Source organism: Bubalus kerabau, chromosome 8 (assembly GCF_029407905.1).
Source record: "Bubalus kerabau isolate K-KA32 ecotype Philippines breed swamp buffalo chromosome 8, PCC_UOA_SB_1v2, whole genome shotgun sequence".
In the NCBI taxonomy this organism is placed as follows: domain Eukaryota; kingdom Metazoa; phylum Chordata; class Mammalia; order Artiodactyla; family Bovidae; genus Bubalus; species Bubalus kerabau.
Window position 1 is genome coordinate 29,327,542 of NC_073631.1, and position 25,057 is coordinate 29,352,598.

At 36.2% G+C, this 25,057-nt stretch overlaps 1 protein-coding gene and 1 pseudogene across 3 annotated transcripts in view; both read right to left on the reverse strand.

Annotated features, from left to right (window-relative positions):
• Positions 1 to 25,057, reverse strand: part of SNX13 (sorting nexin 13) — a 143,480-nt gene that overhangs the window by 86,716 nt on the left and 31,707 nt on the right. For all 3 annotated transcript variants that reach the window (XM_055589929.1, XM_055589931.1, XM_055589930.1), the window contains 4 exons: positions 7,207 to 7,319; positions 4,344 to 4,446; positions 1,417 to 1,506; positions 228 to 349 (listed from right to left, as the gene is read on the reverse strand). In XM_055589929.1, the coding sequence (XP_055445904.1) occupies positions 228 to 349; positions 1,417 to 1,506; positions 4,344 to 4,446; positions 7,207 to 7,319 (428 nt within the window). The remainder of the gene's footprint in view (positions 1 to 227; positions 350 to 1,416; positions 1,507 to 4,343; positions 4,447 to 7,206; positions 7,320 to 25,057) is intronic.
• LOC129658994 (mesoderm-specific transcript homolog protein-like) lies at positions 11,021 to 11,995 on the reverse strand (annotated as a pseudogene).

Genomic DNA, 25,057 nt, shown 5'->3' on the forward strand with positions numbered 1-25,057 from the left:
CAGACTTAGAAAACAGGGATTAGTCAAGATAAACATTCTGCAGTTGTAAAAGAGTAAAGGTTTTTCAGGGCTCTAGTTCCATAAACTAAGAGTTAGCCCACAATAACAATCTACTGCTTTACTTACCTTGGAATAACCAATTTTCTCCTTCCATTTAAAAGTTATTTTCCCTATTGATACAAACAATATTTAAATTTTTCTGCATAAATACAATCCAGTGACCTTACCTAGTAGCAAACTGAATGAGTGCATTCTGAAGAGTCTGCCTAATTTCAAGAAGAAAAGATTCATCATCACTTAGTGTATAATACCAATACTGGACATAATCCCTCAAGGAAAACTGGATAACCTAAAACAAAAATACAGGAAAAAATACAGTTTTTAAGGATTTAAAAGGTAATAGTGGCAAACTAAAACTTAAAAAGATTATTTGAATTTTTCATTTATTCTCTACCTAATAAATTGTGGTAGTAAATAACTGTCTTCATTACAAGAGCATCAATATGCTAAAAAACATTTCAAAAAATTAAGTTATTAAATTAAGTTATTTTGGTAGCCCAATTCATCTACTGCCTAATTTTTTTTTAAAATAAAGAATTATCTATGGTGAAGCCTTACCCAAATACAGGTTAAAGATGGAGCATGCAGAAACATTAATTTCCAATGCTAAAATACAATGAAGAGTTTTAGTTTGATGGAATGAGGTGCAAAATAATATCAAGAGACCCTAGTAATCTTGAAAAAAATGTTTTCTTTGAGAGTATAATCAGATTCACTGCAGTCAAATGACAAAGATGACATAATTCACTTAACTCTAATACCAGTGATAGTGTCAACAGCATTATTACCCAATAAATGGCAAATAATACAACGTAATGTATAATTTTTCTGCAAATCAGATAAACTAAATAAGGGTTTATCTATAAAATAATATTTAGAATTTTAAGGCACACATTATTTGCAATAGTCATATAATTGGGCATCAGTGAAAGTATTTTGGGAGAGAATAATTTTAATTTTTAAAGTATTTTTGAATGAAGCCAGTAATATCCATTTTAAAAAGTTACAAAACTAGTAGAAAAACCTCTGACTTATCAAACCACTAGCTTACTCATCAATGAAGAGCAAAAATTTTTGAAGAGCAACATTGTAACTCTTAAAACAATTAGAAACACTATCAGATGTTAATAAAAACTTTTTTTCTCAATGTAAATTCAACCAAAAGGGTTTAATACAAAGCAAACACATAGAAATAAGTTCATAAATAAGGCAGCAAGTTTACATAGAGAATCCAAGAACAGCATTATAATGAATTTCCAGCATATTACATAAATAGCAAAATTATTTCTTAGTATTCAAGAGAAATGCACCCAGCACACAATATATGGAATTCAAATACCACATACTGAAACTCACTTGCTGGAGAGGTTCATCAATTATATTGGCACCTGTCAATCTTCTATCAATCTTTATAGTTCTGGCTTCCCGTTTCATTTCTTCTAAGCACTGAAAGGGAATCATAATGTTTTATTGCATAGTTTCTTGATTCAAAATATCTATAGTTTATTTCTAACTAAATATTGCCTGTAACATCCCTCTCATTATCTTCAAGCTAGTAAATAACCTTATTTCTTGAGACTCAGGTATCAAGCAAACACTATGTCTCAAATTAACAAAACTAGATATCCTCAGTAACAATAATCAGCAAACATTATTTAGAATGTGAGAAACTGAAAATATCAGGTATACTGTTATCATATCTCAATGAAAACTTAAAACCATAAATTAGTGTTTCAGGTGAGTCAAATTAATAATGGTCTTTATTAAACACACCCTCATTTCCTCCTCCCTCCCAGCCCAAAGGAGTATACCAGCTGCCAAATTAACATATTTTAAATTAAGTTCTACTAAGGGATGGTTCTCAGCAACTAAAAAAAATTAATTTCTTTTGTCCATAGTTTTCAGAAAGATCAGTGACCTGGAAATACGGTAAAAAGTAGTAGGATACTCTTTAATTAATACAAACCAGGGCTTCCCTGGTGGCTCAGTGTAAAGAATACAACTGCCAATGCAGGAGACACAGATTTGATCCCTGATCTGGGAGGATTCCACCTGATGTGGAGCAGCTAAGCCCATGCACCATAACTGCTAAGCCTGTGCTCTAGAGCCGGAGAGCCGCAACCACTGAGCGAAAACGCTGCAACCACTGAAGCTCACGCACTCCAGAGCACGTGGGTTGTGCGACAGGAGACGCCACGTACAGTGAGAAGCCCGCACACGGCAACTAGACAGCAGCCCCCGCGTGCCACAACTATAAAAAAGCCTACGCAGCACAAAGAGCCGGCACAGTCATAAACAGATAAAAACATTTTTTAAAAAGCACAAATGCATATTAAAAACATATGTTTCAAGTTATCCCATGCAACCACTAAGGTTTTCATAAAATATACTTATAAATCATTTTAGAAAAAGCAAATCAAAATCACTATTTAAACCATATACCAAAAAATAGATCATAAAGATTTAACCAATCTAGATTATGATTTATTGCTGTTTAAAATCATAATTTAAAATATTTTGCATCATCCTCTCTATGTACCATTCAAATGAACAGAAACTATGGATGGCTAAGAAATGATTCAAAAAAAAAAAGTCAAAAAATCAAACAATCCAAATGAAAAATGGGCAGAAGACCTTAATAGACATTTCTTCAAGAAGACATTATACTGGTCACCTTATACTGGTCAAAATGACCATCATTAAAGTCTACAAATAACAAATGCTAGAGAGGGTGTGGGGAAAGGGCAACCCTCCTACACTGTTAGTGGGAATGTAAGTTGATGTTGCCACTATGGAAAACAGTATGGAGGTTCCTCAGAAAACTAAAAATAGAGCTACCATATGATCAGGCAATCCCATCCCTGGGCATATACTTGGACAAAACTGTAATTCAAAAAGATACATGCACCTCTATGTTCACAGCAGCACTACTCACAACAGCCAAGACATGGAAACAAACTAAATGTCCATCAACAGCTAAATAAAAGGGGGGTGTGTGTGCATGTGTACAGTACAGTACAGTGTGTAAAGTACAGAATACTTCTCTGCCATAAAAAAGAATGACATAATGCCATTTGCAGCAACATGGATGTGACTAGAGATTATCATACTAAATGAAGTAAGTCAGAAAGAGAAAGAGATATACCATATGGTATCACTTATATGTTGAATCTAATATATGGCACAAATGAACCTATCTATGAACCAGAATGATAGACACAGAGAACAGATTTGTGGTTGCCAAGAGGGAAGAGGGGAGGGAGAGGGAATGACTGGGAGTTCTGGGTTAGAAGATGCAAACTATTACACTTAGAATGGACAAACAGCAAGGTCCTACTGTACAGCACAGGGAACTGTATCAAATCTGGGATAAACCATAATGGAGAAGAATATTTAAAAAAAGAATGCATGTCTATGTGTAACTGAGATACTTTGCTGTACACCAGAAATTAATACAACACTGTAAGCCAACTATACTTCAATTAAAAAAAAAAAGATTCATTACCTCAAAAAAGATTTGTAAGCAAATTCAGAGAATACACATTAACAGGAGTTTTAAAGGGGGGCAGAGGTAAGTTTCAGAGATTATTTTAAAGGTTAGACTAAGTATTAGAAAAACTGTATTTACTTATCAATATGAAAGTCATATTAGCACATAATGGACATGTTAATAATTATAAAATTCAGTTACTGGCACCGACTCCAGACCATTTTCTTCTCTTCATACAGGAAAAATCATTACAATCCCACAATAATAACTGAAGGAATTGCGAATCTGAAGCCTGTATCTAGTATGGAATTTCAATTTTATTTATATAGTACGATATTTGAAAAAAAAGAAAAATTGCAACACAAAAGACATAAAATTGAGCTTGAGGTAACAAAATTATAGAAACAGCATAGCCTAACTGCAAGCTCTACTTTTCAAGTGAGTTTAAGAAAAAATGCCCATTTTCCCCGCTCTGGTTCCTATGCATTTACTTCATTCAAAATAGTACATTCATTGACATTTCAATAATTGACAATGATATGATGCCGTGATGCATCAAAATTCTATGTTAAGACAGCAGGAAAAGATTCCAAATTTTTATCTTTTCCTCAAATTTGCATGCTCACTTTAACATCCAACATGCATTTTCTAAGCCTGATCAGTAGTCTCTCATAAGTTTATAGTGAGCATTAGTGAACTATCGGAAGATGTGCCAAGCCTTATAAAGGCAATCACATTATCAACACCACACATAGCAGGGCTTTAAGGTCTTACATTCCTTTACCCTTCTTACCTTAGGAATCCCAGTTGATGTTGGAGGGAGAAATGAATGTTCACACTGCTCTAGGTACTTCTCTGAGTTTGTTTTTCCAAACAGGAGAGTAACAACAAAACCCCTGAAAGAAATTTAATTATAGATACAAAACAAAATTTCACTACAATTTAACACATATTTTTCTGATTTAATAGACAGTTAATCATGCACTAAAAAGTCAGTTTGTGACTTTGGCAACGCAAGGCCTTGACAGATTTTGTTAAGTTTTGAAGTTTAAAAAAACCATAAACATTTTGTGAATTTATACAATAATGCCTTTCCAAGTTTTCATTCAATATTATTTCATAAGAATCTCAGGCAACATTTTCAAACTTTAGGATAATAAGCCTTCATTAATTAAGCAGGTAAGCTAATAACCAAGGATAAAGACAAATGAGATGTATTTCTATAGTTCTGTTAACTAATTAGAGAGAGAGATAACTTATCACTAGGAATATAAACAAAGGCTAGGTATACTTAATACATTTACAGATATAGATTTGACTCTAATTATCTGCATTTATATTGTATCCCAATTGCTAATTTAAAATTCTGCCTTATTCAGTAATTGTATTAAGCTTTCTTGGAGTTCTCAAACAATGTAAGTGACTGGAAAGCTATTTAGGAAACCTGGCTTAGAAGTATCTAATATAAATTAATTACAGTCCTAAGGACTTCCCTGGTGGCTCAGACGGTAAAGTGTCTGTCTACAATGCAGGAGACCCGGGTTCAAGCCCTGGGTTGGGAAGATCCCCTGGAGAAGGAAATGGCAATCCACTCCAGTACTATTGCCTCGAAAATCCCATGGACAGAGGAGCCTGGTAGGCTACAGTCTATGGGGTCGCAAAGAGTCGGACACGACTGAGCGACTTCATTTTCTTTCTTTCATACAGGAAAAAGATGATCCAATTTATAATTCATTTGAAATAAGTCTGGAATTTAAAAAGAAACATAAATATATTCCAAAAAGCTATTTTTAAAATAATTATGGAGTCAAAGTAAGACAAATACTGGTTTAGAACTACTTAAAGTATTGATTAAATGCTATCAGTATTTCCTACATTTAAAATTGACCAAACAAATTGAAGCACTACTGAGTAGACAAGAAATCCATAAAAGAAAATTAAATTTTAATTTTATAATGATTTATAGTAATCTTACAATGATTGAAAGAGTATAGTGACAAGAAGAGAAAGTGAAAAATTAAACATAGTCAGCCTCAGCTACTGAAAGGAAAATTTTCAAGGTCCTCTGCTTTTTGTGGCGATCTGCTACATCACTGCTCTTCAGCACAGGGAGGCGGGTGGAGAAACAGATACACTCAAGTCAATTTATGTCCTCAAGTCTGTTTCTTTTTTAAAAGACTGGCCACAGAATTATAAGTAAATTTCACATATCTGTGTTGTATCAAACATTATTACTAAGAATCAAGTTGGTCTTGTATTTTAGTTTTACCTAGACACAATAAAATGCTTATATTACATTAACAATGTATTTCTAAAAACATTATCATAAAACAGACTGATAAAATGTGCACCTTTGCCCACAGTGTGACAGTAGGAAAGAAAGCGAAGAAGAGTCTGATCTTAGAACCTAATTCATAGCTTCAGCCTTGAGGTTTAAGAAAAAACAGGTGCTGTAGAAAATTGCATGACCAAACATAACGGAATGCCATTAAATAACCCACATTGGTATTTAAAGTATCCTAAAATAACAATCCAAAAGGAAAAAAGAAAAAAAATCAAAGGTTTTCTTTACATTACCAAATGTGATTAGCTTTACTATAAGCAGAACGTATACATTATTAACACTGTATACAGGTAAATTATCAACACTGTACACAGGTAAATTGCAGAACTCAAAAACTTAAGTTTGACTAGCCAAAACCATCCCCAATTAAAAAAACACCTGGCAGCTTCCATAAGAAAATATATTAATTCTCTTCTGACTTGCATGTTAAGTGGGCAAAAGAACAAAAACATATTTTTAAAATTTAATGAAAAAAATTAAAACTTAGATGACTTTCAGTTATATTATTTTACTTATATACTTTTATTTATATTATTTTACATATTATAGTAATTATTTTACTTAATATATACAAAAGCCTGCTTTTGCTTTTAAAATTCATAAGGCATTAAACTATATAAAGCTACATTAAATAAAGGACCATTGTTCTTCATAATGAGAGCCAAAATAAGAAAGATTTTTGACTCAGGAATTATGATACTCATTGACTGTAACTGAGTAACCTGGGAATGCTTAATTAACTGATCCTGAGATGATATGGGGATGCTTGTTAGTATATAAATTGAAGTCCCCTTACTGTGGCAGCAAGTTTCAGTGAGATCAATAATTTGGAACAGAATAACAGATCAATTTATGACATAAAATGAACTTGGAATTTCAGATCCTTTCATGTGCCTTAATGTTTAATTCAGAGTTTTTAGTGGTTCTTCTACAGCCTATCTATATCTCGCTTTATCTAAAAACTTTCACAGAACTTCAACAAAAGAATTTAAAAATTTTACAAAACACCAAAAATAATAAAAAATTCTTAACTTTTCAAATGATACAAAAAAGTTTCTATCACCATAAAATAAAATTTATTTTTGAATATAACTACCCCTACTGCTGGTACAAATCGTAACTATCGATACTTTTATTTCTATAGGTATCTTAATTTTACTATTTTTAACTTTGGTAAAAATAACAGCATTCACAAAGCATGCTGCCATTTCTCATGGTCATTTTTTTTTCTTATTGAGGTCTCATGGTCATGTTTCCATTCTGAACAACTGAACATGACATAAACTATAAAATTATCATTGAGAATACTTACCCACCCACAAAGCAGAGGATATAAAATGCCAAATAAAATATTACAAAGGGTCCAAATGTTATTAGAGAAAGGACAATGCCAAGGCTTCCCCATCCCCATATGGATAGACTGGTCTGAAACAAAGCAGAAAAAAAATCTTTTTAATAAATAAATAACTTTCCAATAACTTTGGAACTAGAAAAGAACCAACAAAACTTTTTCATAGTTTATATTTTTTCCTTTTAAGCATTTCACAGTGCTGTTTCAATAATTTCAAAAATATTTACTTTTGACAGTACATTACTGGAAATTTATCTCCAATGATACATCAAATCTATAAGTAGAAATAAATTTATAGTGTATCAGCAGTGTTTTAAAAAATCCACTGGGAAAATAAACGAACAAGAAAAAGTTATATAAACTCTTGAATGATATACTGGCATGAGAAGTGATAAAGTATTTATAATAAAAATACTTACATATTTATATATGCAATAGCAAGTATAAAAGGTACAGATTTTACTTGTTTAGAATACTCTTTTTTAAAACTATAGCATGAGACTTTTTAAAAATTAAAATTTCAAGGTAATAAATCCATCTCTCACTGAAAATTATATTTTTCTTTTGCTCAAATTGTGCATAGAGATTTGTAAAATTATAATTGCATAACTTACAGTTACCAAAATTTACCATGAGTACAACAAAACATCTCTAAAAATTCTCCATCTTTATAAAACAATTCCCATTTCATTTAGAAATACACTGTATTATCTATTAAAAACACTCATTTTGTTGAAGGCAAACTGGATTCTAGCAATTTATTATGAGTAAATAAATGTATTCAGTTCAACAAGTTCCTACATCCATTTGCCTTGTACTGTGAGGTATACCGTCTATGGGGTCACACAGAGTCGGACACGACTGAAGTGACTTAGCAGCAGCAGCAGTGAAGTATACAAAGGATGTATTTGTTCCACTCCTGCCATCAAGGAGCACAGAGAAGAATGTCTTACAGGAATGAAACAATTAGACACTGAGCCAAAAGAAAATAATAGAAAGCAACAGAAACCAAAAGAAAATAATAGAAAATATGCTAAACTGAACAAAATTAATGACCAAAAAACTATGGAATAGACAATAAGTACTATGGATTATGAGAGAAAGTTTTACTTATTTATTCATTCACCAGTCATTGATTGCTTCCTCTGTGCTCTAAGCTCTAAGTGCTGGGGATATCACAAGGAATAAGACATTCTAATTAGGGAAGAACAACAAGCACACTCTCATAAATTTACATACCTTCATAAGTTTACATTCCAGACGAAAAAAAGACAAAGAAATAAATATATTTAGTGAAAGACGAGAGTAAAAAAGCTAGCTTAAAACTCAACATTCACAAAATTAAGATCATGGCATCCGGTCCCATCACTTCATGGTAAATAGAAGGGGAAAAGGAGAAAACAGTGACAGATTTTATTTTCTTGGGCTCCAAAATCACTGCAGACAGTGACTGCAGCCATGGAATTAAAAGACGCTTGCTCCCTGGAGGGAAAGCTATGACAAACCTAGACAGCGTATTAAAAAGCAGAGACATCCCTTGGCTGACAAAGGTCTGTATAGTCAAAGCTATGGTTTTTCCAGTAGTGCACAAATGAGAGTTGAAACATAAAGAAGGCTGAGAGCCAAAGAATTGATATTTTCAAATTCTGGGCTGGAGAAGACTCTTGAGAGTCTTTGGACTTCAAGGAGATTAAACCAGTCAATCCTAAGGGAAAGCAACCCTCAATATTCATTGAAAGGCCTGATGCTGAAGCTCCAATACCTTGGTCACCTGATGCAAAGAGCCAACTCGCAGGAAAAGACCCCGATGATGGGAAAGATTGAGGGCAGGAGGAAAAGGGGGCAACAGAGGATGAGATGGTTGAATGGCATTGCCAACTCAATGAACATGAGTTGGTGAGGGACAGGGAAGCCTGGTTAACTGCAGTCTACAGGGTTGCAAACAGTCAGACACAACTCAGTGAATAAACAAAAAAATTAGTATCAGATGGGGATGAAGGCTATGGAGGAAAATAAATTATGACTGGTCTAAGAAGTTTTCAATGATTAACTAACACATGAACAGAATCTTGGATAAGATTTAAGGAGAATTTATAATAGTGAGTCTTCCTATCCCCAAATAGTACTTTTCCCTTTATTCATATCTTCTTTCATATTCCTCCGTAAAGGGCTCTTTTATTTTTTCTTCTACATAGGCCTACACAACTCTACTTCATTCATACTTTTACTATCTTTTTTCCTCACCCTGGCCACTCATCTTTTTAACCAGACGACAATGCCTGTTGATGAACTTTCTACTCTGCCTTCCTGATCAGCTCCTTGAATTAGCTGGGGCTACTACTGCACCTGCAGAAGTGGTCTTCCCTGACCTTTTTTTTTTCTGTCAAGATTCATTTTTATATATAGAAAATAAAGACTTATTCCAGTTGTTATACTTGAAGTTGCTAATAAAAATTTTTTAATCACTAGTTAATAATCCTGTTTTAACCAAAACAATGAAACTGTGGCTTTAAAAAAAAGTATTTAGCACCATTTGCTTATAGGCCTTTCAGACTTTGTTCTTAAAGTTTCTGAGACTTTCCTGTCTGTAAAGTACAGGAACTGCTAAGCTACACAAGGAACCCTCTCTGGGACAACCAACAAGAAGGTTAAGTGGTCAATAAACATTCAGCCTGGTGATGTGGACTGTACAAGATCCCATCCTCTCCACTCCAGCTCAGGAGGGACCTGCCTCCACACACTAAGGTATGAATAGTCCCACCATTAATAGCTGGAAAGACCAGTTTTAACAGCAAGTAACAGTAAATCTCTGGCACAGAGGCTACTGTCTTTAATATCCTGTAATTTTAGGAAATTCTGTAAACAGCTTGAATTTAGTTCAATTTATTCTGAAATGAAACATACTTACTAAGGTTAAACTACTCTGCTAGGGTACCTGTCTGCTGGTTTAGTATCCTTACAGAATATAAAAATATAATCCATGTAGTTAAATCATAGTCTTAAAGTATACTTAGAATACGGCATTATTTAAACCAAAGTCTAACAAAATGTCTACAAATAGAAGCAGTTAATGAAACCAAAACCAAAGTTATGACGAAGGAGACTCTCACTTGAAGCTGTGTCGCTTAGAGAAGGCTGAACTCAAAGCCATTCAAGGGTGGTGAAGGCAGCACCTTTAGATAATTTCAATCAGGACCAAAAATCAGTACTTTTCAGAAAAGTCCACAGAAGTGTTCCAAAGACTCTTATGCAAAAGAATGTCAAATTTTCTGCATCAGTGAGCAGTAGTGCCCATCAGAACGTTCTAATAACTCAAAGACAAAGGCAAGTCCAACTTGATCAGATGTCAAAGGAATGGAAGGTGGACTATCAGGTCACCCTTACAGCTTCTGCTGGCTTTTTACTATATGCTCTTCACCAATGCGAGTCAGGTGGACTTCTATAAGAGAAGTGTTTGGTGGCCAGGACCTCTTTTGGGCATTTCTTCCTAACTGGAATACACAAGAGATAAGGAAGAGGGGTTCTCAGGTAACGCTAGTAATAAAGAACACACCTGCCAAAGCAAGAGTCAAAGAGACACAGGTTCACTCCCTGGGTCAGGAAGATCCTCTGGAGGAGGAAATGGCAATCCACTCCAGTATTCTTGTCTGGAAAACTGCATGGACAGAGGAACCGGGAGGGCTACAGACATAGGGCTGCAAAGAGTCAGATACAATTGAAGTGAGCACAGCACAAGGAATAGTGGAGGTAATACTGGGAAGCTACTCTGTCCAGCTCAGAATGAGTTAATTAAGTCCATATATGCATTCAAGAAGCCCATGGATCCTCTAGCTGTGGACAGTGGCTGATGTGGTCATCCAAAATCGACACTGTGGACCACAGCAGTGTTTTCCTACATAGCTCCAAAAACCCTAGAGATTCACTGGATCCAATGGCCCATAGATAAAATGCATGGGAATGGAAACAGACAGAGCTCCCACCAGCATCTTCTGAACTTCCTCTGACTGATGTACTGCAAAGACTGTCAATACCACATTCCCATCACTGTCACATATCCCTGCCCACATGTCCCACAGCTCACTCTCAGAGGGGTGGGTGTAGAGCCTGAAGACTGGGTGAGATCTCAAGAGAATTCCTCATCAACTATGTGAGGAAGAGGGACAGCATGCTTCCATCTCTTGAGAAGTTTTTGGAGAAGGAGAGGACAGTCAGTCTTAAGAAATAAACCTCCACTTGACAAAAAGAAACTCTAGATGGCAAGCAGACCAGATCAATTCTGCTTGAACTTACACAACAGCTTCTGAGCAACAATATCCCTAATAGTTGTGAGATAACAGGTTGATCCTACGGTTCTGAAGTCCCAGATGCCACAAAGCACCTTCATGATGGCCTGCTCAAATATGGAATAGTGATGTGGTCTCGGTTTGTTGCTGAGGCCAAATGCTAGGAAATTGAGGGCAATCACTCAATGAAACCTGAGGGTCTGACCTTCTGAAATTTTGTACCAATTAATCATAGCTGGATGTTGGAAAGCCATGTAAAACCACAACTATCTCTGGATTCCCAACCACATCCCATGGAGAAGAAGATCCCATGGTAGAAGATTAGAAGTCCATTGAAAGTAAAAAATTTGCCTGATGACTTCCATGAGTAAAGAGTAGGTGAAAGCTGGGGGCAGGGGGCAGGGACTGCAGACAGGCCACAAGCAGGGGCACAGCCAACAGCCCCACCAGACCCACCACTACTTCATTCTGATTAAGGTAAGACCTAGGCTACAAGACTCTATGTTTGGGGAACCAGGCTGTGCCTCCCCTGACTTCTATATAAGAGCTAAAAGTAGGCCATGGTGGCTTAGAAGAAAGTACAGAGCGTTTCAGTCCCTCTGACAATACTTCTGCAGAATACCTAGTTACCTGATCCACACTACAGTACTGCGAGATGGCCAACTACAAGAAACAGATGCTATTTCAACCAAGATCCACTCAAATAAAGCTTTCCACTGACTTTCCTGAAAAGAGTTCTTATAAACTCTCAGGAGAGCCAAACCAGACCATGACCCAGATAATTTATCTAACCTACCTTCTTCAATGAGATTTGACCCAATATTAGCAATACTGCTCCTTCTTTACAAAGTTATATTTATGCTTGCTAGCCAGTTTTCAAAGCTATACAACTTACTGGTTAACAACTTACTATTCAGAGGTTTTATGAAACCAAGCAAAATGGCTGTCTCTGGAGATGAAGGAAGGAAGGCAGCATGCAATTGGAGGACAATACACACGGGGCTTCTCAAATAGTACTCAAATGTCCTGGTTTTTAACAAGGTGTTTGCTTTAAACAGTATAAACATATTTTCCATCTGTTTGAATATCAAGAAAGTTAAAAATTAAATAGATTTTCAAGAAAGAAACATAATTATATAATCTGGGAAAGATAATTAACTCAATTATTTAACATGAAGAGATGCTCAACTGTCTAAAAACTCAAATTTTCAGAATCTTACAACTGTCTTCCTACTTGTTGGAAAATGGTAGCAAAAGTCATCAAAAAAAAAAACCTCTTAATTCATTCATTTGACAAATATTTGTGAATACCTACAATGTGCCAAATGCTAGCAAATCAACAGTAAACAAAACAGACATTACTGTCAGATGAAAAAAAAAAACTACAGAAGACCCTTTACCTCAATTAAGTTTGAGAGAAATTTCTATAGTTCAGGGATTAATAAAATTAAACATTTCCAATCAAGTAAGTCAAGTGCACATTTATTTTGTGGTTAATCTTATAATATTAAAGTTATTAAAATATGAAGTTAAATATTTAACTTCAAATATTAAGTAAATAAATGCTTAAAATTCTCCAAGCCAGGCTTCAGCAATACATGAACCCTGAACTTCCAGATGTTCAAGCTGGTTTTCGAAAAGGCCAAGGAACCAGAGATCAAATTGCCAACATCCGCTGGATCATGGAAAAAGCAAGAGAGTTCCAGAAAAACATCTATTTCTGCTTTACTGACTATGCCAAAGACTTTGACTGTATGGATCACAATAAACTGGAAAATTCTGAAAGAGATGAGCATACCAGACCACCTAACCTGACTCTTTGAGAAACCTATATGCAGGTCAGGAAGCAAAAGTTAGAATTGGACATGGAACAACAGACTGGTTCCAAATAGGAAAAGGAGTAAGTCAAGGCTGTATATTGTCACCCTGCTTGTTTAACTTATATGCAGAGCACATCATGAGAAACGCTGGGGTGGAGGAAACACAAGCTGGAATCAAGACTGCCAGGAGAAACAACAATAACCTCAGATATGCAGATGACACCACCCTTATGGCAGAAAGTGAAGAACTAAAGAGGCTCTTGATGAAAGTGAAAGAGGAGAGTGAAAAGGTTGGCTTAAAGCTCAACATTCAGAAAACTAAATCATGGCATCCGGTCCCATCATTTCATGGCAGATAGATGGGAAAACAGTGGAAACAGTGTCAGACTTTATTTTTCTGGGCTCCAAAATCACTGCAGATCGTGATTGCAGCAATGAAATTAAAACACTCCTTGGAAGGAAAGTTATAACCAACGTAGACAGCATATTAAAAAGCAGAGACATTACTTTGCCAACAAAGGTCCGTCTAGTCAAGGCTATGGTTTTTCCAGTGGTCATGTATGGATGTGAGAGTTGGCCTATAAAGAAAGCTGAGCACCAAAATATTGATTCTTTTCAACTATGGTGTTGGAGAAGACTCTTGAGAGTCCCTTGGACTGCAAGGAGATCAAACCAGTCCATCCTAAAGAAAATCAGTCCTGGGTGTTCACTGGAAGGACTGATGTTGAAGCTGAAACTCTAATACTTTGGCCACCTGATGCGAAGAGCTGACTCATTGGAAAAGACGCTGATGCTGGGAATTATTGAGGGCAGGAGGAGAAGGGGACGACAGAGGATGAGATGGTTGGATGGCATCACTGACTCGATGGACATGGGTTTGGGTGGACTCCGGGAGTTGGTGATGGACAGGGAGGCCTGGCGTGCTGCAGTTCATGGGGTTGCAAAGAGTCGGACATGACTGAGCGACTGAACTGAACTAAACAATGAAACATCAGTATAGAGAACTGTCCAAAATAAGGAAGTTTTATGTTATACTTAGGGTTCCCATTTATATGTTTGGCTAATATTATAATCTTATTATCCAGTGAGATTAAGAAAAATATTTCATCTAAAACCATTCTAAGTTTCTGAGTTCTGATTATTTTCTTAGATGACACAGGATGATACAATTTAGGACAGTTTTGTACTATATCAGAATATTTTTACAAATTCAGAATGGAAGCCAAAGAATAGAAATAAATCCACGTAACAGTGATTTTTATTAAAATAATACTTTTCAGTAAAATAATACTTCATTAAAATTACTATTTTCTTCTCCAAACACAATAACACTGAAATATCCATATGTCTGCTTCCCTAAGGTTATCGACACACAACTGTAAGATGGAAGAAACATCCAAAATCATCTCTTGCAGTACTTCTCAAACTTTAAGGATCTAAAATGCAAGTTCTTAAAATACAGATTCTGGTCCATTATGTCTGGGATGGGGTTTGTGATAGTTCAATTTCTAATAATTTACCAGAACTGTTCAGAACTAAGGACAATTATATATCTATAATGCTACCAAAATTAATCCCTAAGTCCACAAAACCTTACTCACAATTCCAGAACCTCTGAAAACCAAAATTGTACCAAGCATTCTACATGCGTATCTCATGTCCTCCTCAGAACAACTTAAGAAGTAATCGAGAAGGTAATATAGCACAGTGCTCAAAAAACATGAAGTCTGGAGTTCAACTGAATGAAAATCTAACTTTCATTATTTATTAACTGTGTAACCGCTCCATGCCTTCATTTCTTCATCTATGTTGTATGGTTTTTCTGGGTAGTAAATGAGTCTATGCTCTAGTGCAGGCATCCCTAACCTCTGGGATCTAATGCCTATTGATCTGAGGTGGAGCTGATGTAACAAAAATAAAAATAAAGTACACAATAGAGGTAACACACTTGAATCATCCCAAACCCATCCCCCTTCTCCCTGGTCCCTGGGAAAATCGTACTGCATGAAATGGGTCCCTGGTGCCAAAAATGTTGGAGACCACTGACCTAGTGATCAATTTTAGCTTAATCACTATTATTATTTCTAGTTTAACAATAGAGAAACTAAAGTACAGAGAAGATTTTTAAAAAATGGTCCAAGGTCACACAGCTAGTAACAGTAAGAGTGGGATTTGATTCTATTCAAATTCTGACTCCTAAGGAACCTTAAAATTTGTCAGTTGACAACTGCCTGAAGTTAAAAGTCAGAGTAAAAAAAAAAATTAAAATCATAAATAAGTGGTTTCTTTTATTTAATTAATCAGCTTAATATACCTCCCAAGAAATTACAGTCAGAAAACTACTTGTAATGAATGTAATAAATTCCTGATTTGAGTACAAAGTACATAAATATAAAGTATAAGTTTTATTAGATAATCAGTTCATCCACATATTCCTTACATAAATAATGGAAATAACACACAAAGACATAAAAAATGACCCCTGCTGCCATGATGCTTAAGAATCAAGAAGTTGACAATGTAAAAAGTGTTGCATGTCTCCCGATAGTAGAAAGCATGTGGAAGTAATTTACATTGTAGTATTTCATGTCTATTAATTCATACTACCATTTCTCTCATTTGATCCTCATCACAGACTTCTATGATAGAAAAGGTAGCATAATACAGTACTAAAAACAGAATCAGAAATTACAGGTTCCAGTTTGCCACTAAAGTTCTGTGTAACCTCTGCAAAATCATTAACCTCTTTTTGATTCAGAATTCACACTAGCACAATCAAGGAGCTGAGTTGTGAAATTATCTCTCAAGTCAAGCCCATCAAAGGCAGACTGATTAAGTAACTTTGATGTAGAGCAAGGCATAAACTCTCCTGGTTACATGTGGAGAGTGGGGCTAAGTGGAAACAGTTATTTTCGATCACAGAAGAATAGACTGTCAGAGCTTCCAGAGAACAGACTTTGGACTCTCCTAAGGAACCAGAAATCAAATTCCCAACATCTGTTGGATCATCAAAAAAGCAAGAGAGTTCCAGAAAAAACATCTACTTCTCCTTTATTGACTATGCCAAAGCCTTTGATTCTGTGGATTACAAAAAACTGTGGAAAATTCTTCAAGAGTTCTGGAATACCAGACCATCTGACCTGTCTTCTGAGAAACCTGTATGCAGGTCAAGAAGCAACAGTTAGAACTGGACATGGAACAACAGACTGGTTCCAAATCAGGAAAGGGGTACGTCAAGGCTGTATACCGTTACCCTGCTTATTTAACTTCTATGCAGAGTACACCATGAGAAACACTGGGCTGGATGAAGCACAAGCTGGAATCAAGACTGCTGGAAGAAATATCAATAACCTCAGATATGCAGATGACACCACTGCTATGGAAGAAAGCAAAGGAGAACTAAAGAGCCTCTTGATGAAAGTGAAAGAGGAGAGTGAAAAAGTTGGCTTAAAACTCAACATTCAGAAAACGAAGATCATGGCATCCGGTCCTATCACTTCATGGGAAATAGATGGGGAAACAATGAAACAGTGACAGACTTTATGTTTTCTTGGGCTCCAAAACCACTGCAGATGGTGACTGCAGCCACAAAGTTAAAAGACACTTACTCCTTGGAAGAAAGTTATGACCAACCTAGACAGCATATTAAAAAGCAGAGACATTACTTTGCCAACAAAGGTTCATCTAGTCAAAGCTATGGTTCCAGTAGTCATGTATGGATGTGAGAGTTGGACTATAAAGAAAGCGGATCACTGAAGATTGATGCTTTTGAACTGTGGTACTGGAGAAGACTGTTAAGAGCCCCAGGACTGTAAGGAGATCCAACCAGTCCAGCCTAAAGGAACTGATTTCCTGGATATTCATTGGCAGGACTGAAGCTGAAGCTGAAGCTCCAGTCCTTTGGCCACCTGATGTGAAGAACTGACTCACTGGAAAAGACCCTGATGCTGGGAAAGATTGAAGGCAGGAAGAGAAGGGGATGACAGAGGATGAGATGGTTGGATGGCATCACCAACTCAATGGACATGAGTTTGAATAAGCTATGGGAGTGGTGATGGACAGGGAAGCCCGGCATGCTGCAGTCCATGAGGTCACACAAGAGTTGGACATGACTGAGCGACTGAACTGTACTGAAGAGTCTCAATAGAGTGAGTCAGCCACTCTCAGTTATATTCACTTGGTATGTCTCAACACATTACATGGCATAGGGCAGCCAGCCAGACAGGGCTGAGACTCATAAAGCTGATATTACTTCAGCGCCAACCTGGGTCACAGAAACCACATACAGGAATTCAACAACAAAAATAAGTACCCAGAAGAAGAATGGCCTTATTGAAACTATAGATTGTTTTCCTTCTACCTTATTCCTTCTACCTTATTCCATCTGTAAGTAATTGCAATAGAATGAGCTCCTGACACTGAACTTTGGCTCATTCAACAATATACAGTAATTTAACCAAGGCCTGCTACAAAGAAGCTGCTCAGTAAATATGGAACTAATTAACTCATTTACTAAGGAGAGAAGTAAAATGGGGGAAGTAACAGAAAGAGATGGGAGAAGGGCAAAAGGGAGGAAAAAGAGAAAGGGCAAGAAATGGAAAGGCAAAGTGAAAAAGAAAAGGACCCTAAACTGAAGTCCTCCTTCTCACTCCCACCTTAGGACTGTATGCAGAGCTACACATTCCTACCAGCATAACCCACAACAAGGCCCCAATCTCAAAAAAGAAAGGAAAAGGTTGAAAAAAAGGTTTCAACATACCCTACAATAGCCTACATCACTACTTCTCATTCAGGGAGGCAGCATGGAGAGGCTGTCACAGAGGGACCACTTAGCTAAGTTGGTCCCAAACCCCTCTTTTGATACTCTGGGGACATGTAAATAAAGATCCTCTTCCACTCACAACTAGTATATCCTTGTGAGGATGATTAAACACCACGGTGATATGGTGCATGTTTTCAATCCAGCTGCTGGGCCAGGAAGGACAGAGGGCCTTGTCTCTAAGACGGTCAACCGCCCAGCTAGCAAAGAGTATGGCCACTGGGCACCTGTGGACTTTCTTCTCCCACTCCCAACCAGGGTGGCCAGAACATGTATATATGTATATGTATGTATATATGTGTTATATACACACATATATACTAGCCCCATGTACTTAGTTCTCTAGTAACAGAACTCTCTCCCTTAAAATGGAGGTCTACAGTTAAACTTTTACATATTTTCAAAAATTAATTATGTACACATATGTAGGTAACTACTTTAACAAACCCTTTAATTTTTTATTAGAGCAGTAGTTATAAAAGGTCACATACTGCTATATAATTAGCACACCTAGCATCCAATGACAAAGAAAACACAAGAAAACAAAAAATGATACAATTAATTCAGTGTCTTTTAAATGAGATTCCATCAATTACAAAATAACTATATACGGTTTGAATAAATAACAGGTACATTCATAGGCATTTGCTTATTCAGAATACAAACTAAGTTGGGCTGCAGAACCTCTCCCCACCCCCACAGCCCATACATTGGGAACCACTGGAATTAGAGTCTAAAAGAAACTACAGTATTGAAAAAACAAAAGACTGTATTTACTGAATGCTTTCCCTTATACAGAAAGAATAATAAAAGTATTTAAAATGTGGATGGAGCAGTATAGCAAAGAACAGTCCTGACAGGCTTCTAGCAGGCTCAAAGCCTCCAACTGCAAAACCACATTAACAAGGTTTCCTGAATTTCTGATAAAAGGCCCAGAAGATACATAAAGCTGAAATAAATTAACCAACGGTGCTTTTTAGAAGCTATATTTTTCTAACTACCCACAATGCTTTTGTGCCTTAATAATAAATAACAAAAAAAATAGTAAAGAGTTTTTAAAATAAACTTTTAATCTTTATCAAAAAGAAAATTACTTTCCTTATATTTCCATTTGACAGATAAATGTCTATTTTTAATTTATATATATATATATCAGTCTCATTCCTAAACAAATATATATGTGTGTGTATATATGTATTACGTATATATAAATGACATGCAAAAAGGAAAAGTATCCCCTTAAAAATAACTGATCAAAGCAAGTTTTAAAGCTACTGAAGAATAAGACAGCTGAATATCTAATTATGCAAGCTAATCAAACCCATCAATATATTAGAAAATGCCAATTTTGTGCATTTTGAACAAATTTTTTTGTATTAGCATATGTACCCAGATTATTTTTTTAAATCAATTACATACCAGTAAAGAAAAGTATGTATAGCTATCATTCATCCAAGAAAGGGAGGATAAGAGTTATAAATATAGAAACATTTGCTTATTCTTTTAAATGTAAGGATATACAGAAACTTGATCTACAAGGAATGGAGAAAATGGGGTAAAAGAGGATAGGTATGAGAACTAGGCACTTTGAAAATAATTGGCTCTGCAGATCTAATTTTGTATTGGTATAAACATCTTACACATAAAAAGAATTTCAAAAGCAATCTCTAAAAAGCAAAGTGAAAGTTTAAAGTCTAACTGTATATACTAACAATGTGGAAAAACCACATAGAGGAAGTATTTCAAGTGATTTTTAAATATAGTAATTTTACTGTGAATCATTGCTTCAGTAACAAATAGTGTTGACAGTTCCAACAAAATGAACTCTGGCTACTGGAGGAATGGCTAATTCCATGGCTAGAGCAAGAAATGTTTAAGATGTGTCCGAACACTTTATCATACCAGAAAGTTACCAAAGATTACTGAAAAAATGTCAAACTCAGCAGACAACCTGAAGAGGTCTCACCTGGCTAAAAATGGAATCAGTAACAATAACAACTGCAATGGACTGGAGTACATCAAATATCTGAGTTCATGAAATTGGAGATACTTTTAAATTTCACTGATCTTTGAAGGGTTCTAAAGAACCAACTATTTTTGAAAAGTGTTATAGAATTAAGCATTTACTGGGGTGATCAGAGTTGATAAAAAAAATCAGTTTCTCCTTAAGGAGAAAAATTCACATAATAAGAAGTGACAGAATATTGCCATATTGCAATCCCTAACATATTAGTGATCTAGCAGTCTAGGTAGGGCATCAGAGCAGGGGGAGGGAGGCAGAAAGAAAAGAGAGAAAGAGAGAATGAACCAAACATACATGCCTCTTGGAATAAAAATACATATCAATTCAGTTCAGTCACTCAGTCGTGTCCGACTCTGCAACCCCATGGACTGCAGCATGCCGGGCCTCCCTGTCCATCACCAACTCCCAGAGTTCACTCAAACTTATGTCCATTGAGTTGGTGACGCGATCCAATCATCTTATCCTCTGCCATCCCCTTCTCCTCCCGCCTTCAATCTTTCCCAGCATCAGGGTCTTTTCCAATGACTCAGTTCTTCACATCAGGTGGCCAAAGTAATGGAGTTTCAGCTTCAACATCACCATCAATCAAAGTTTTGTGGAGGTGGGGTGGGGGGAAATCAAACCTGAATCTGATTGAGGAAATGCACAAAGACTAAGAAAATGTTACAATACATCATGGAGATGGACTAAGCAAAATTCAGACTATGAGAAACAGTAAAGGGCAGAAGATCCAATTCCTTCAACAAATATAGGGCAAGGGGGAAAAAAAAGGAGGGGAGAGGAAGGTTAAGGAGAATCTGCGGGTTAACACTGCAATATGCAAACTTATTCAACTTGATTATAACAAAAATACAGTGGAAAGAGAAGAAGGAGGATGAGGAGGGAAAGAAGGAAGAGAAACTGGGTAATTATAAACATTTTTTAATGACATTAAGAAGGTGCTGTTTATTTTTTGGCTTGATATAATGAATGGTACCAGCTATTATGCTTTAACAAAAAGAACCCTTAATGTTTTAGAGATGCAAGATGAAATATTTAAAGATGAAATCGTATGATCTAGAATATGCTTCAAAATAATCCTGGAAGTAGACAGTAGGGGAAAAGTGAAAAAGGATCAACTAAAAATATAATTAGCCATGAGGTGATAAATGTCTAAGCTGGGTGTGACAGAGGGAAGTTCATTACACTCATCTTTCTACTTTTAAGGTTTGAAATTTTTCACTAAAAACATTTTTTAAAATACACAATAATCACAAAATTCACTTACATAGTAAATGCACTTGTATTTCTTAAGGAATCAATACCAGAAATAAACAGTCGATAAACATGATAAATGTTCATAGCCCAGAGACTTGGGATTAAAAGATTTCTGTGATTAGTTGACAGTAAAGCAATATATACTTGGCTATTCAATCAAGACAAAGATTCTTTTAAATCTGGAACTACTTTAAGTAATGAGTTTTAACATTCTATCTCATGTGTGGGTTATGTATTCATTTTAAATAAGAACTACTGTCTTCTAAAATTATTGTTTTGGGAGGTTAAACTGATCCTATAATAATTGGATAGCTATGTATTGGGCCTTAATCATACAAAGATGAATCAAGCAGTTTCTGCCCTCAAAATGCTCACAAACTAGGAAGGCAAAATACACATGGAACGATAAACAATTGTAGTAAAGTGCCATAATGAAAAGTTACGAAATGTTTGGGAATACAAAAAAGATAAGTCCTCCAGAGCTTAAACAGTAGTGATAAATTTGCTTTGTCTTCCAAAAGCTGTTTTGCAGGTGAACAAGAAAAATCAATCTCTTTTCTTTACAGTTACCCATTTCTCTCCATCAAAACGGTATTATTGGAAACTGACTAGTAAAATTCCAAGTGAACAAAGATTTTAAAATGCTAGCACTACAGAAGAGTGTGCCAAAGGGGAAGTACTCTTTGACTCAAAAGTAGGACAAAGAATATCATTTGTTTACTGAATTTAAGCCCAATGCTCAAGGCTATTTATACTTTTATGTCTAAGTTTATTTAAGATTCCATCTATAAAAGGCAACAAAGTTAAGTTTTGAGGGATAAATGCAGTATTAAACAGTTTCCAAAACTACACAAAACCAAAAGACAGTCTTTTCAACAAATGGTGCTATCAAAATCAGACATCCACATGCAAAAAAAAATTAATCTAAGACACAGATCGTATACCTTTACAAAAATTAACTGAAAATAGACCATATACCTAAATGTAAAACAAAACTATAAATCTCCAGAAGATAACATAGATGACTTTGAGTACGGTGATGCCTTTTTAGATGTAACACCTTTTTAGATGTAACACCTATGAAAAACTTAATTGATAAGCTAGATGTCATTAAAATTAAAAACTTCTGCAAAAGACAGTATTATGATAATTAAAAGACAAGCACAGACTAGGGGAAAATATTTGCAAATGACATATCTAATAAAGGCCTTTTTATCCAAAACTACAAATAACTCTTAAAACTCGACAGTAAGAAAATAAATTCTGGTTAAAAAATGGGCCACAGATTTTAACAGACATCTCACCAAAGAAGATATGAAAGTGAAAGTGAAAGTCGCTAAGTTGTGTTCAACTTTTTGCAACCCCATGGACTGTAGCCCACCAGGCTTCTCTGTCTGTGAAATTCTCCAGGTAAGAATACTGGAGTGGATTGCCATTACCTTCTCCACGGGATCTTCCCAACCAAGGGATTGAACCCAGGTCTCCTAAACTGGAGGCAGATTCTTTACCAGCAAATGAGCACATGAAAAGATGCTCCACATCATATGTCCCCAGGGAGATACAAATTAAAAACAGAATAAGATACCACTACACACCAATCAGAATGGCTAAAATACAGAATAACTAAATGCTAGCAAGAATGTGGAGCAATAGGAACTCACTGGCAGCAAGGCAAAATCATACAGCCACAATGGAAGATAGTTTGGCAATTCCTTACAAAACTAAACACACTCTACCATACAGCAATCATACTCCTTGGGATTTATCCAAGAGAACTGAAAACTCATGTCCACACAAAAACTTAAATCAACTTATTCATAACTACCAAAACATGGAAGCAACCAAGACATCCTAAAGTAAGTGAATGGATATATAAATTGTGGTACACCCAGACAATGGAGTATTGTTCAGCGCTAAAAAGAAGTGAGCTACCAAACCATGAAAAGACACTGAGGAACTTTAAATGCATACTACAAAGTGAAAGAAGCTAATGCAAAAAGGCTACTTACTGTATGATTCCAAGCACATGACATTCTGAAAGACAACACTATGGAGACAATAAAAAGATGGGGCTCGGTATAAGACTGGGTGATGAACTGGCAGAGACAGACAATTTTTAGGACAGTGAAAATACCCTACAAGTTATTATAATGATGGATATAAATTATTATATTTTTATCTAAGCCAACAGAACACACAATACCAAGAGTTTTGAACCCCAAAATAAATTATGGACTTTTGGTTAAAAAAAAAAAAGTACCATTCTGGTGAGAGAGGTTGATAATGAGAAGAGACTCTGTGTGAGAGCAGGGAGCACACGTGAAATCTCTGAACCTTCCTTTTGATTTTGTTACGAATCTAAACTGCTCTTTAAAAAGTCTTTTAAAAACGACATATAAATAATCATAAGCACAAGATAGTTTTACAAAAGGAGACCACGGTAATAAGACACTGCTACTGCTGCTGCTGCTAAGTCATTTCAGTCGTGTCCGACTCTGTGCGAACCCAAAGACGGGCAGTCCACCAGGCTCCACCATCCCTGGGATTCTCCAAGCAAGAACACTGGAGTGGGTTGCCATTTCCTTCTCCAATGCACGAAAGTGAAAAGTGAAAGTGAAGTCATGTCTGACTCTAAGCGACCCCATGGATTGCAGCTCACCAGGCTCCTCTGTCCATGGGACTACCAGTCATTAATTATAAAAAACTGCTACACAGTCACAGCCAGCCTTCAGTTCAGTTCAGTGGCTCAGTCGTGTCCGACTCTTTGCAACCCCATGAATCGCAGCACACCAGGCCTCCCTGTCCATCACCATCTCCCGGAGTTCACTCACACTCACATCCATGGAGTCGGTGATGCCATCCAGCCATCTCATCCTCTGTTGTCCCCTTTTCCTCCTGCCCCCAATCCCTCCCAGCATCAGAGTCTTTTCCAATGAGTCAACTCTTCGCATGAGGTGGCCAAAGTACTGGAGTTTCAGCTTTAGCATCATTCCTTCCAAAGAACACCCAGGGCTGATCTCCTTTAGAATGGACTGGTTGGATCTCCTTGCAGTCCAAGGGACTCTCAAGAGTCTTCTCCAACACCACAGTTCAAAAGCATCAATTCTTCGGCGCTAAGCTTTCTTCACAGTCCAACTCCCGCATCCATACATGACCACTGGAAAAACCATAGCCTTGACTAGACGGACCTTTGTTGGCAAAGTAATGTCTCTGCTTTTGAATATGCTATCTAGGTTGGTCATAACTTTTCTTCCAAGGGGTAAGCGTCTTTTAATTTAATGGCCCCAGTCACCATCTGCAGTGATTTTGGAGCCCAAACAGATAAAGTCCGACACTGTTTCCACTGTGTCCCCATCTATTTCCCATGAAGTGATGGGACCAGATGTCATGATCTTCGTTTTCTGAATGTTGAGCTTTAAGCCAACTTTTTCTCTCTCCTCTTTCACTCTCATCAAGAGGCTTTTTAGTTCCTCTTCACTTTCTGCCATAAGGGTAGTGTCATCTGCATATCTGAGGTTATTGATATTTCTCCCAGCAATCTTGATTCCAGCTTGTGCTTCTTCCAGCCCAGCATTTCTCATGATGCACTCTGCATATAAGTTAAATAAGC